The sequence below is a fragment of the Paramormyrops kingsleyae genome, chromosome 13 (genome assembly GCF_048594095.1).
Source record: "Paramormyrops kingsleyae isolate MSU_618 chromosome 13, PKINGS_0.4, whole genome shotgun sequence".
Lineage (NCBI taxonomy): Eukaryota > Metazoa > Chordata > Actinopteri > Osteoglossiformes > Mormyridae > Paramormyrops > Paramormyrops kingsleyae.
Window position 1 is genome coordinate 26,180,516 of NC_132809.1, and position 13,658 is coordinate 26,194,173.

At 49.3% G+C, this 13,658-nt stretch overlaps 2 protein-coding genes across 4 annotated transcripts; one reads left to right on the forward strand and one right to left on the reverse strand.

Annotated features, from left to right (window-relative positions):
- Positions 1-305: 305 nt before the first annotated feature.
- On the reverse strand, positions 306-4,911 carry LOC111836041 (sperm axonemal maintenance protein CFAP97D1). 3 transcript variants are annotated; one of them, XM_023796951.2, is made up of 6 exons: positions 4,836-4,911; positions 3,634-3,856; positions 2,840-2,920; positions 2,110-2,228; positions 1,056-1,239; positions 309-649 (listed from the first exon to the last, which is right to left on the reverse strand). In XM_023796951.2, exons 2-6 carry the CDS (start codon positions 3,724-3,726, stop codon positions 506-508), a joined length of 621 nt encoding a protein of 206 aa, XP_023652719.2. In that variant the 5' UTR covers positions 3,727-3,856; positions 4,836-4,911; the 3' UTR covers positions 309-505. The 3 variants fall into 3 exon arrangements, with proteins under 3 accessions (XP_023652722.2, XP_023652719.2, XP_023652720.2); XM_023796952.2 differs by lacking the exon at positions 4,836-4,911 and adding an exon at positions 4,237-4,409; XM_023796954.2 differs by lacking the exon at positions 4,836-4,911 and having other exon boundaries at positions 306-649; positions 1,056-1,224; positions 3,634-4,409.
- A 63-nt stretch (positions 4,912-4,974) lies between these two features.
- trip4 (thyroid hormone receptor interactor 4) lies at positions 4,975-13,297 on the forward strand. Its single transcript, XM_023838210.2, has 13 exons — positions 4,975-5,106; positions 5,768-5,943; positions 6,036-6,166; positions 6,256-6,483; positions 6,930-7,008; positions 7,100-7,223; positions 7,305-7,520; positions 7,877-7,997; positions 8,092-8,270; positions 8,714-8,838; positions 8,935-9,026; positions 10,413-10,515; positions 12,915-13,297. The coding sequence occupies exons 1-13, from the start codon at positions 5,027-5,029 to the stop codon at positions 12,968-12,970; spliced, it is 1,710 nt and encodes a 569-aa protein (XP_023693978.2). The 5' UTR covers positions 4,975-5,026; the 3' UTR covers positions 12,971-13,297.
- Positions 13,298-13,658: the final 361 nt, after the last annotated feature.

Genomic DNA, 13,658 nt, shown 5'->3' on the forward strand with positions numbered 1-13,658 from the left:
TCCTGAATTAATACACAACTCAGCTCTAGTAAAATCTACAAATCCTTCACAGGGGCCCGTACTAAACCGGCTATGCACTTATCTTAATATGGATGCCCCCCCTGCATCCTCTGGCTCATCTTTTTTTCCAATAATGATTTTCAAATATGGGGCCCAGTTGTAAATCATGGTACTGTGCTGCCATCTAGTGGCTCAGAGTGACATCACATACAGGTTTTCACTCTGACTTCTACAAACGTTTGTTCACTGTAGGGTAACTGTAAAATTCGAGGCCATCCATCCAGCTTTCAAACGCTTGTCCCAGACTAAGGTAGGTAGCCGGGGTGTCGAACCTCGGAAATGGAGGGCACAAGGCAGGGGACAACTGGAAAAGATGCCAGTCATTTATATGACACAGTAAATTTATTGTAAAAAGAAAATGCTGAGAGAATCAAAAACTTAATCAATAAGTGACGGATCATTATTAATTCATCATGGCTGCCTCAGAGACGACTGTCACCCATTGTCATGGTGATGGAGATTCTGCTAGTTCCGACTGGGTCCGGCTAGACATGCCACCGCTGGTCTCTGAGGACAGCTGACGAGAAGCAGACTCGGTGCTTGTATCCCGTCTCTCTCTGGCCCCCAGAAGCACCTTCCTCCTGGGTCTCTGGGAGGGGGTCGAAAGCAGGGACAGAGTTACCAGCAGACAGGCTGAGACTGGCGCCCGCATGATCCGTGATGCGCTGGGAGTACATGCCTCGATATAAAGGTTAGACTTAGCGAATAGTGCCGGACAGTGGTCATGGTGTAATGAGGGCTTTGAATTACAATATTAAACCATTTACTGGAGATAAGTGCAATGATACAGAAAGCTAAAGTGTGAGGATATCAGTTTGGTGCTGGACACTGGATGGAAATAGACATTGTACAGGATTTACATCTGTCACATTCGGTAAGCAGAGGCCTCACCAGTCACAGAATTTATCTTTTTATTGTAAATAGCCAAACCTCCCAGCTTTCCCTTTAAGGCATTTGACATGGATGTTTTCTTTCCAGACACCGGAGGACGGCACCTGCTGATTGGTCAGGCCGCGAGGGTAGCGGGCGATGTCATCCCGCCGGCACTCTGCCTGCTCCCAGTGCTCCTCCCAGTTCCGGCGCCGGTACTCAGATTGCTGGCTCCTGATGCGCTGCAGGATGGCCTGGTTCTGATGGGTCACCAGCCGCATCTGCTCCATCCGTCTGGCCGCATTGAGGCTGGTCAGGTGGAGCCCCACGTAGGAGACGTTACATGTCAAACATCAGCACTGGACACCCCCCATCTCAGGCTCACAGCTGCACTGACACAACCTTCTGCATCTTCTTACTGAATGAGCTGCTGTGGGGTTAGGGTTCGGGAGTGAGATGCACACATTAAGTAGGTATGAGGAGAGTGTCTACTGGTCACCGTATTTTGTTGGGGACTCCCTGATTTTGCAGAGTGGCTGTCACTGTAGTGCCTGTGGCTTCAGAATGCCGCTTAATATTAACCTCCTGACTGCAACAAACCAGCAGAGATGGGCGTTTCAGAACCAGAAAGTAAAAATCCAGACCAAGATTTAGTTTCCACCAACCATCCATCCACTTCCTGTAACTGCATATTATATTTAGGGTCGGGGCGGGGGGGGGGGGGGGGTGGTCCAGAGCCCCCAGGAATGCATCCTTCTTGGGATGCAGCCCCTGAATTCGGACACAGCCTTTATACTAGCTGGTTGACTGAAACGAAATCTTGTCTGGATTTTTACATTCTGGACCTGAAATGTCCACCTCTGCCAACCAGCTTAGAGTTTATATGGGCCGGTAAAATAAAGAAAAACTGGTCCATCGAATCACATTTATATTGTCTATTTTTGTTATTGATTTTGTACATTTTAGCACCGACCATGGAATTTATGCACGAAAGACTTACATGTGCAGTATTTATTTTCTTTCCTTGTTACCACAGTGTATTAACAGCAAACTGCACCTGATGCTCTGGTGTTACCGTGATAAGAGAGCCTTGGTGATTGGGGAACCCCCCCTGAAAGCCACATGACTCCAAAAGGCTCATCTTCACCGGAGCTCGGCATACGAAAGGCGCCTCCTCACCTGCGCTCAGGATAGTCGTTCCTGTCATCCACGTATCCCTTAGAGCACATGATGTCCGCCAGCTTGGAGGACAGAAGCTGATTGTCCCTCTCGATGATGGTCAGCCTCTCCTGCTCCAACTGGTCCACAGTGACCAGGACCAATGCACAGAGATGAAAGTGTCAGTTACTTAGTAAGTACTTAATATAAGTACTGATAAGATATGTGATATAATTCAGGATGTACATTTCAAATCAAAAGGTTTTGCACACACAGATTTTCTACATTTGCATGTTACTCACTTAACATTTACTAAAAATACATTAAATCTTCTTTGCTAAAAAATAAATGTACAGTATTTTCAGTAAATACAGTATTTATTAGCAAGAAAATGTCATATATGTCATATAGAAATTTTGTTGCATTCTTTCTACATGGGACATTAAGCATTGCTCTGTTTCATGGGATGAAACAGGTAACTAGTGCATTTAAATCATTAACATGCTGAAATCTACTTCCAGTGACCAGGACATGTAGGAGAATGGTTTCATATTCAGTCCTCCCGAGTGCAGCTACTTAACCCCAGTAGCCTCAGTCAACATTCAGCTGAATACATGTGTGACAGACAATTCCTCCTCAGAGGAAATGCATCCGGATGGATGACCACCATGTAAAATGATAAGGTGTTGTTATCGTCACGCAGTAGGGGACAATGACCGGGTCACGTGACCGGGGCCACGCCCACACGCACCTGCCGCTTTTTTAGTTTCAGCGCCATGTGAGCCGGAGTCCGGATGCCTTTGGTGTCCACAACAGGCACAGCCGTGCTGACCTGGGGAGCGAAACAGCCCTGTCACCTCAAAGGAAGCTAACTAAATAACTAACCTACTCGACTAACCTACCTCTGATATATGACTGTCACCCGCTACTTCGCAGTTAGACGGCTTCGCTGTCGTTTTAATGTCTCTCTTAATTTCTTTAATATGCTGAGGTAGACAATCCATTTATGCAACAACATTGCCTGTCTTTCCGATATTTCCTTATTCGTTAAAGGTAACAAACTATTTACATCGCTGGTAATAGAGTTTGTTGGTAAAATACAAAAAATGGTAGTGTTTCTGATGCTCGATGTGATATTGTTTATTCTAATTCTAATTTAATTGTAGACAAACTTACTCTTCACGTCTAACGATGTCTTTGTACCCATTGAAACATAATCCTGTTCTATTAAAACACTGAGCGTGATTTTTTTATGTTAACGCACATACAGAAACTGCAGGACACCAAACTGGTGATACAAATCTCTTTACATGCAAACAGATATCTGAATGACATTTCAGCCATTAATCATACGTTTGTGCATAGATATGTAGCGGGAACATTACCTTAAGGATAGAATATATGGTTCCCCCTGCTAAAAAACACAGACACAAACTCTGGACCCCAAAACTAATAACACAAATTTAGGCACATGTAGCCATGTACTTCAATGACTTTCCGCCTGTTCGCAAACTCTATGGAAGTAATAAACTTGTGTTTTCCCACCTTTCTCCTGTGCTGTTCATAGTTGCTCTGGTCCCACTTCTGCTGTATATATTTGTTGGTGGAAGGCTTCAGGGGCTGGTAGGCTCTGTGCATGATGAACTGCGGAGCTATTTCTCCCTGATCCGGCAGGACAGTCAATATCGCAGCCTCCCGGCGGGAGGTCTGGTCTGCGGGGGACCGCGCTGGTGGCCGTTACCATGGCGGTGTCCCTGCCCGCCTGTTGCTGTTAGTTGTATCGAGTGACAGTGAATTATTAATGATTTTAAAGACATATATGTACTTCTTCATGGGCTTGGATAGAACATCGATCAACTTATGAGAAGTGTGTGGTTAAGGGCGCCGGCAGATATGAAAAACCCAAGTGAACAATTTTAAGATAATCGGGAGATAATAACTGCGAGATGTCACATGTAAACACGCTGGTCGTCCTCCAAACCAGCACTAACATATATTCATGCATTTATGAGTTACTAAACTTTTTGTGTCGTCCGCGACGGGAATAGTGCAGAAGGGTCGCCTGTACTGATAACGAATTCACGGGTGTATTATTAAACGGACCATAACATGTTTCAACAAACAATATAAGGTTATAACATTATTAACCTGATGAAAATCGACATATTACAAACATGTATCCATTTCTCTTCCAGCCGCTTATCAAGAGCAGCGTCTCGTATTACTATAACTGCAGGGTTAACTAAATTTATAATATTTTAGATTTTTTATGAACGGTTCCACGATGTTTTCAGTTTGACGTAGATTCATACACGCATATAAAAAACATCCCATGTCAGAATAATGGAGAAGGGGAGGATTTAACTGAGGGGCGTTTCGGTAATAGCAGCAGCGCCCCTCATCGTTTTCATTGGTTCTTACGCCATTACGTTAAAGACGAATGCCCACACCGGGATAAAAATTATACCGGGGTGTTCGTGGTTTGCCTATATATTAAAACCGTTTTCTCGTGAAAGGCAACGAATATAAATAGTTCTCATTGCCCTACGATGCCGCTACTACTTCATTGATCCCCTACTTTATTTGATCGCTTCCCCCAACTTGCTCTTTGCAGGGCAAGCTGGCTGCGTTAACTACTTTAAAACTTTATTTCGGCATTATTATGACATTAAGGCTTAAGGAAAAACACATGCACCAAAAGCTATATGCACCGACCACTCTTTATGTGAAATATGTTCGCAACAAACCTTGGGATTCTCCAGTATTTTCCAGATGCTAATGTCATGGTGTATTACAGAAACGGCCCCTAATGACATGTCGGAACGAATATCACGTGTAACCGTTTTCCCAACGAGCTTAATATACTGACGGAGCGCTGCAGATACGACGGTTTCTCTTCTTGTCGTTACAGGCCTATGAAAATCGTACATTTTTCAAAATGTCAGAATCGCTACTTCGTTGGAGTGTGGATCAGCTTAACAGTAATTTTGGCTTGGAGGCCAGCGACGACATAGTCCAGTAAGTGATCGTTGGTTACCACTTGTTATTTTAGCCATGTCACTTCTGTAAATGGGGCTATTCTGTCGATTGGCTGGTCAGTTAGACTTTGATTTAGTAGGTTCAGTATTCGGGATTGCTTTTTGTTGTTATGTGATGTGTTTTGACGTACCGATAATCTACTAATTGTGTATTTGTACCGGTGGTTATTGACAAACTAAATGAGGAAGAGAAGACTAGAAAATGACACTGACAACTAGATAATCAGACTTTACTAGATTGTAAATAAAGATGTTATTTTTGTCTTCAGAGTACCGGTTCGTTGTCTTAAGTACACCGCTTATGTGAAAATGAACACGTTTCCCTTCACTCTGAACGCTATTTTCTGAATTTAGTATTTATTGATATATGGGAGTTATAAACGGCATTCTTTAGGTTTAGATGGCACTGATCTTGTTAGTACCGGTGTTCTGTCATAAAATACTACCTATCGAGACGTGCTATCTAGCCTTTCTGCGCATGTGCAGTTCCACCGTCTTGGGATTAGGGTTAGGGTTAAGGTAAGGGTTTTGGGGGTTAGGGTTAGGGCTATCGATTAGCACTAAGGTAGCATTTTTCGACAAGGCAGCATATATCGACAGAACACCGGCACAGCGTTAATTGAACTGCCGACGCCTTGCAGGTACATCCTGTCCATTGAGACCGCGGAGGAGATCGCCGAGTACGTGGGGGACCTGCTGCAGGGAACAGACGGTAGGAAGAAGGAGTTCATAGATGAGTTACTGCGGAGGTGGCGCCAGTTACAGGGAAATGCGGCTGATGGTGGAGGATTCCTGCACAAGAAGAAGGTGCACGATGGTGAGGAGCAGATGTTCAGGAGCAGAGGTGTGTCCGAGAGCCATGTAAAAGAAAGTAGATTATTCATTATCACTGGCACTTGTCCAATACAGAGCCTTCAGGTATGGCCAAAGACTCACTGAAGAAGTCGAAGAGAAAAGGAAGAAACAAGCAGGAGGTGGTGATGGTCACCGAGCAGCAGCCTGAGCCAGAGGAGGTGAAAACGCCCATCGACCTGATGAAGGTTAGGTGCCGGGGGGAGGAGAACATTCTGGAAAATGCTCCTAGCAACTTCTGAAGGCAGCTGAGCTCGCTGTGTTGACACTACACCAGGCAAAGCAGGCACAGGAGAGCGGCAGCCTTTCCCAAGGGAGGAAGAAGACAAAGTTTGTGAACCTATACGCCAAGGAGGGTGAAGATGGGCTTGCCATCCTGCTGCCTGGCCGGCATCCCTGCGAGTGTCTGGCCCAGAAGCACCGACTGATCAACAACTGCCTGAGCTGTGGGCGCATTGTGTGCCAGCAGGAAGGCTCGGGCTCCTGCCTCTTCTGTGGCAGCTTGGTGAGGCCTGCGGGGTTACGTGGGGCAGATATGGGGCATGAAGGGGCCTGGGGTAAGCACCTTACCTGATGCGACCATTCCAAGAATCCCTTGTGTTTTTGCTGTCATATATCATGGGGTAATGTGTGGCATTGGGGGTCGGGACTCTGTGTCTGTGATCAGAAGGTTGTTGTTTCGAATCCCAGGGTAAACGGAGTGATTTCACCAATGAGAAAGGCCCATAACCTTTGGCTGCTCTTACTTTTGTGATTGCATGTTGCTTTAGGTAAAAGCATCTGCCAAGGGAGTAAATATCATGTAGTCTAATCTCTGTGCTTCAGGAATTCTGACAAAGAGCTCCTTCCTCATTTTTTATGGTGCAACACAATTAGCTCTTACCTCCTGAGATTTGCCAGCAGGGCCCAGGTAATGTCTGCAAGGTCTCCATGAAGCTGTCTCTCTTCCAGGTCTGCACCAAAGAGGAGCAGGAGGTTCTGCAGAGGGACTCGAACAAAAGCCAGAAGCTGCTGCGGAAACTCATGGGCGGTAAGTGGCGGAAGAGACGGGCCCGTTAGCGCGGTCAGTAGCGACGTCATGGTGACATCATGGCTGTGTGTGTCCTGTGCTCGGGTGGCAGATCGCGGGCTGATGGCCGATGGGACAGAGAGGGATTGTCTGTCCTCACAGGAAGCCAAGATGAAGGCCGGGCTGGAGAAGGCTATCCAGCACAAGGAGAAGCTGCTGGAGTTTGACAGGCACAGGTAGGTCGGCCGTGCCGCGATCACGCTGCTGTTAGCATCATGCTAACAGCACGCCAGCGCTCATGGGGCTGTTTGCCGCAGCGTGCGACGGACCCAGGTTCTCGACGACGAGGCCGACTACTTTTCCACGGACTCCAACCAGTGGCTGTCCCCGGGGGAGCGGGAGGCACTACGGAAGCGCGAGGAGGAGCTCCAGCAGCTCCGTCACGCCACCCGCAGAGACAGGAAGATCACGCTGGACTTTGCTGGTCGCCAGGTGCTAGAGGAGGGGGATGACCTTGGGCACTACTACACCAAGTAAGATCTGGGGGGGCAGAGCATGGCAGCGCTGGGGGGCTCAGATGAGAATTCTGTGTGTGTGTGTGTGTGTGTCTGGCAGTGTGTGACTCAGTGGGTTGGGTTGCTATTCTTGTGACCAGAAGGTTGCTGGTTCAAATCCCAAGGTTAGCAGGGTCAGCGTGATTTCACCTTAACCCATAATTGCTCCAGGGACTGGCTGACCCTGTTTTAGTACAATAGTACATCACATCATAAATGTATCTGCTAAATACGTAAATGTCACGTTGGTGTGCATATATGTGTAGTTTTAAGTGTCTTTGCTAATGCTAAGGGCTGCAGCTCCTGACAAGTCAGACTGCCCTCCCCGCAAACAGGTTCGATGAGGCCGTTCAGGCTATAAAAAGCGGTGGTCTGACTCAGACCTCCAGGCAGGAACAGACCCAGCATCCCCTGCGAGATCTGGTGAACCCCAACATCACGCAGACGCCTCCCGTGGTGAGTCACCTGACCTGACCCCCTCACTCTCCCCCTTTACCTGCCCCCCCCCCCCTTCCTCCTGACCACGCCTCTCCTTATCCCACGCCGGCAGTGGGTGGAGGTGGGGGCTCGTGAGGCCCACAGGAAGCCAATCAGAGAGGGTCAGGCCAAGGAGGAGTCACGAGCCATGCTGAGGCTGCAGGACCCCGAGCTGAAGGAGATGGCGGATGATGGTTGGTGCCTCTCCATGCACCAGCCGTGGGCCTCGCTGCTCGCGAAGGGCATCAAGAGGTATTGAGATTATGATCATGTGGGCCAGCAGGGGTTGTAGTGGTAAGGAAATCAGTGGGGAAATGTCCCATCACCCACTAAAGTTGTGACCACCCTTAGTGAGAGACACATGAGTGCAGGTCCATAAAATAAACCAGAAAAACACAGAAGAGTAAAATTTTGACCAGTATTCAAGATTTGATTAAATCATGGACTAAAATCTTGAGTTTTTAAATTGGGTTAAATTCACTGTTTAGTTTAATTCTGAGTTTAGAGGTAGTTTACTATCGTGCAGCAAGAGTTTCCTCCTGAATAAAGGTTTTTACAGTAAATACGCTTCCAGGACAGATGGGCCCTATAACCACCATTTTTCAGGTTATGGTGCTGTCAGAGCCTGGCAGTGGGGGAGGGCTGCCCCCTGGTGTCCACACGGTGTACTGACGGTAGCCGGTATCTCTGTGCAGGGTGGAGGGCCGGACGTGGTACACCCCCCACCGTGGGCGTCTTTGGATTGCGGCGGCCGCCAAGAAACCGACCCCCCAGGAAATCTCCCAGGTGGAGGCCCAGTACCGTCAGTTGTACGGAGCAGGTGTGGCCACACGCATGTACAGACACACACACACACCCCCGCACAGGCCCCCACTCACCCGGCCGTCGTCCCATCGGGGCCCATGCTGTCTTGCAGATGTCCCGTTCCCCCAGGACTACCCCACCGGCTGCCTGCTAGGCTGTGTCAGCCTAGTGGACTGCCTGGCACAGGAGCAGTACAGAGAACAGGTGAGAGCGCCCCCCTGAGGTTGCTTACGAACACGAGGCCAGGACTTCTATAGAATTCTGTAATAGTTAATAATAACCATTCAGTTTTGCCAAATAAAGACGGTTTGATCATCGTCAAAAATACAGTATATTACAAATGGAGGTACTTTTGCTGGTTCTACTCTTTCACCAGCAGAGGGAGCTGTCAACCATATTAGTCCTGTAGCAGGCAGCCATGTTCTGCAGGTGTGAGTGCTGTTCTCAGCCATTCTGTAGCCCTGCACGCCCCCCCCCACCCCCAAATCAGGTCACATGACACAGACCTCCCGCAAGGGTTTCATGGTGCCCCCAAGGCATTGCTGCTGGATTGGCATTGAGGGTAACGGTCAGCCTTTCCCCTGCGTGACCTTCACAGAATAGCGCGTCTCTGTGGAATAAAACGATGCCAGGCTGAAATTCTGAACTGTGTCGGTTGACAAGGGCCATTTAGGTGGCTGCACAGATCGAGGCTCCGAATAGCCCCCCCCCCCCCCTCAGAAACCTTGAGTAGTCACCAGCAGTGCTACTGCATCAGTATGTGGCTGCAAACCTGCGTCTGCCGGCTGTCAAAGCTCGTCTGGCTGTATCCAGTGACCTCATTTCCTGGATGTCATTTCCTGGTTTAACATTGCTTCACTGTCATGCAATCCCTGCAGCAATTACGGTTAAGGGCCTTATTCAGGGGCCTGACAGTGACATCACTCTGCTGAGCGTGTGCTGAGGTCCATGGAGCAGTGCCGTCTGCGTTTGAGGTCCTGATGATGTGGCGTTCCAGGGAGCGACCTTGCTGTGGCCTCCCTGAAGCACGTTAAGTGTCTGAAAGCTGACACCCTAATTGTCTGTCAGGGAGAGGCCGGCTTCTGGAAGCCACTCACTGTCTCCATCTCTCTTTCGGTTCCTCGGGAGATGCTCTCATTCTCTGCCATTGTCACCTGCGGTTCAGGCGAGGTGAAGGAGGTGAAGTGGGGGGTGTCTGCATGGAGGTGTAACAGTGCTGTTTGCACGCCTGGGCGGACTGGAGCTGAGCCGTGTCTTGTCCCGGGTGCCAGAACACAAGGACAGGAGGGCAGTGTGGGGGTGCTGGAAGGTGTGCTTTGGAGATGCGTGACACATGTCCTCTGAAAATGGCAGCACTCACCATAGAGTCAGGGGCAGGATGACAGTGATGTCATCAGAAGCCTCGTTCAAAGGGTCTTGGACATGAAGTAGGACTCTGGCTTTTATAAATTAGAGCCAATAATTGCAGGTGGATTTGCAAGAAGTGCCATTGGGTTGTCTCTCTCTCTGCCTGTCTGTCTGTCAGTGTGCTACTGTCACTTCTGCTCCCCTGCCCTCCTCTTGCTCACGCCTCTCTTTCTATCCCCTCAGTTCCCTGACACCTGTGAGGAGTCGGCATCACCGTTCGTCTTCATCTGCACCAGCCCCCAGGAGCTGCTGGTCAAATTTCCCATGAAAGGGAGGCACAAGATCTGTGAGTCCCAACCACTCACTCACACATACACGCACGCACACGTGGTTTTAAAAAGCAACGCTGTCTGCTCCAGTTTAAGCCGGTCATGTCTGTGTGGTTAAATCTATCACCAGACAGGCAGAAACCAGTTAACTAGTGTCTCATTTCCACCGATGTGTTGCCAGTGCTGGGCTGGTTCTCACTTGGTGCCTTTTGAGAACCTGTTATAGAATTATGGATTTTCCTCAGCCTGCTGCTGAATATTGTAATGAGTGTTTTACTGTCCATCTCAATCCATGCTGACCCTCCCTGACCTTGAAGGGTCACTGGCAGTGTCACAGTGTGGCCCAGTGTTGCAGAGACAGGGTCAGCCTGCTCCAGCACAGTAAAGCAGCCCCACATTCTGTCTTTTCTGATGCCTCAAACGGGAACTAGGGAACGCCGAATTGCTGAGCCCCCTACCCCACCTTGACCCCATGGTCTCTGCGGTCAGAGCGTTTGTCAGCAGCTCTCCAGCAGATGGCAGAGCTGGAACGTGAGGGGCAGGCGATCGCCCTCGGTCACGGATGGCTCAGCGGGTTGGGGCACTGTGCCTGTGATCGGAAAGTTGGCACCAAATCCCAGGGTCAGCAGTGATTTCACTATTGGACCCTTGAGCCCAATTGCTCCAGGGTTTGTCTGACTCTGCTTTGTGAAATGTGTGTCATTTTGGATTAAAGTGTCTTAAGTAACTAAAAATATAAAATGTAAAAGAAAGTGCCATGTTTCAGCAGCAGCTAAGCCTGTGTGTGTGTGTGTGTGTGTGTGTGTTTGTGTGTGTGTGTGTGTGTGTGTGTGTGTGTGTGTGTGTGTGTGTGTGTGAGAGAGAGACACGTGCACCACATCTGTCCTTTAGGTGCAAGCATCTGTAGGAAAAAAACAATTAGTCTCAAGGACAATGGGGAGTTTGAGATGGGGGGGGGCAGGTTTTATTTCAGGTATTTTCCTTTAGACGGGTAAAAAGATGCAGTTTCAGTGAAGCCTGCGAAAATCCCCCCAGGCCCCCAGTCCTCAGATCTGTGTGGCAGGTGGGGTCTGGGTGTGAAAAGGTGCCAAAACATTGGTGGTGGAGCAATGTGTGCAAGGCTCTCAGCCAATCGCGCTGAACCCCAGGGCTCTTGAGATCCATCTTGCCAGCCAATTGGATGATTGTGTGGGCATCCCGGCACCGCCTCACTGGCCAGTCAGAAGGACCCTGACTCAGCAGCCGAACCCGCCCACACAGCCTGCACCGTCAGCAGCTCTGTCGCCTGCAGCCTCCTGGCACGCTGGAGGAAGATGGATCTCCATCCCAGCTTCTGCAGGACGTCTCCCGTGGCTCCTCACAGCACTTCCTTCTGGAAAGGTCTCCTGCAGGAAGAGCATGGTGCAGGGCTGTCCTGTCCTCTGCCGTTACTGCTTGAGCTGTTAGCTGAGTCTTACCCGCAGCAGGACACAGCTGGACCTCCAACTTGGGTCCCTTTGACTGCCACAGCAGCAGCTCCCTTCTGGGCTCTGAGCCACTGGCTCACAATCCACTGTGATGTGCCTGGATGCCACTACGCTCTGTCTTTCCTGGGTGGTGTGGGGTTTCAGGCCTGGGATCAGCAGAGTGATGTCACCATTGGTGCCCCTAAGCAAGGCCCTTAACCCCCTAAATTGCCCCAGGGACTGGCTAATCCTGCTTTCTCACAAAAAAAAATGAATGTATGTCGCTAGGGATAAGTGTCAGCTAAAAATAAGTATAATGTTCAGCTGGCGCTGGGCCGGTTGGACCTGCCTGAACGTCTGATCACATGACCCAGTGCGGCTAGACTGCTGTTTTAGGCCGGACTGTCTTCTTGGCAAGAGAATCCTGTGTACTTTGCTCAACATAGAGTGTACATGTCTTAAACTTGCTCTGCATCTCGGTTTTCATTCTAAACGCCTCAGAAGACGGTTTAGGGAGATGTCAGCTAGTTTCTTTATCGATCCTTTGAGAGTCCAGGCGATCTGTGTTGGTTTAATCCTGATTTATCTGCCTCGGGCGCTGAATGATTTACAGCCTGCCTACATCTCTGTGGGACTGATGGCTATGATGTCAGGGTGCAGGAATGCCAAAGGCTCCGGGGATGACGGCGGGGGCCCCCGCAGGGGAAAGAGACACCCCAGCCGGCTGTCAGATGCTTTGTTGTCCAGAGTTGCAGATGAACAGATTAGAATTGGGACACTTGAGCCCTTATGTCTGTAAAACATGGCAGTTTAACTTTATCATGATCCATGTGATAGCAAACTGCGTGGGTGGGCTCTTCTCACTTAGCCCCCCCCACTGAGCAGTGCTGAACCTGCTGGACCGCAGAGGTATCAGGCTGACAGGTGATCTGTTTAATAACGCCCCCCTCCCCCACATCTCTCTCTCACAGGGAAGCTCGACAGCCAGTATCACCAAGGAGCGAAGAAGGGGTTAATGAAGAGCTGAGCAGCCGTGTGACCCTGAGGGGGGTAGGGTCAGGGGTCACTGCAGGGACGACCACCAGAATCGTTCCAGCCTGCTGCATTACAGGAGGGGGGCAGGACTGCCACCGGACCAGAATATACCAGCATTGGTCACATCCCCTTTGGGATTTTGCACCGAGCTGGGCTGTACCAACCACTCTCTTATGCAGGGGAGTTTATTCCAGGAGGAAGCCCATCTTAGTGTTCTGTGACTCGCTGGTGACTCGCTGGTTACGCCGGTGACTCGGTATTCTGGAAACTTGTGTAGTATGAAATTAAATTGGCACACATATATCTGTATATTTGAAAACAGTGTGTGTGTGTTTTCATTGAACTGTCTTTGATCCTTCTTTCCTTGCTCCATGCTGTTTGTTCCGTCAGTAGGAGGTGCTCTGTTCCGTGGTGTATCGATATACGCTCAGCGGTGTCCGAGGTGTACAGTCCCACTACAGGAGTTCCCCTTCTTGTTCTAGGGCTGCCGACCTCTACAGATGGTAGAGAGCTCCACTCTGTGCTGCACACAATAAGTCCTGTGCCCACCCGCCCCCCTTCAAAAAGTAATAAGGTCATCATAAGATCACATCCTTAGCTGTTCATCTCCGTCTTGAAGGCTCTGTCGCTCCTGGATGCTCCATTCAAGAACCTCTATCTCCTCACACTGATTGGCAGTC

What these genes read in the sequence shown, in the direction of transcription:
- LOC111836041 (XM_023796951.2), bottom strand. Translation starts at nt 3,726, where the DNA reads ATGCACAGAGCCTACCAGCCCCTGAAGCCTTCCACCAACAAATATATA. An exon ending in ATGAACAGCACAGGAGAAAG is followed by an intron (nt 2,921 to 3,633) that starts GTGGGAAAACAC and finishes TTCGCTCCCCAG; the next exon opens with GTCAGCACGGCTGTGCCTGT. An exon ending in TGAAACTAAAAAAGCGGCAG is followed by an intron (nt 2,229 to 2,839) that starts GTGCGTGTGGGC and finishes ACTGTGGACCAG; the next exon opens with TTGGAGCAGGAGAGGCTGAC.
- trip4 (XM_023838210.2), top strand. Translation starts at nt 5,027, where the DNA reads ATGTCAGAATCGCTACTTCGTTGGAGTGTGGATCAGCTTAACAGTAAT. An exon ending in CTGGAGTTTGACAGGCACAG is followed by an intron (nt 7,224 to 7,304) that starts GTAGGTCGGCCG and finishes TGTTTGCCGCAG; the next exon opens with CGTGCGACGGACCCAGGTTC. An exon ending in AGGAGCAGTACAGAGAACAG is followed by an intron (nt 9,027 to 10,412) that starts GTGAGAGCGCCC and finishes CTATCCCCTCAG; the next exon opens with TTCCCTGACACCTGTGAGGA.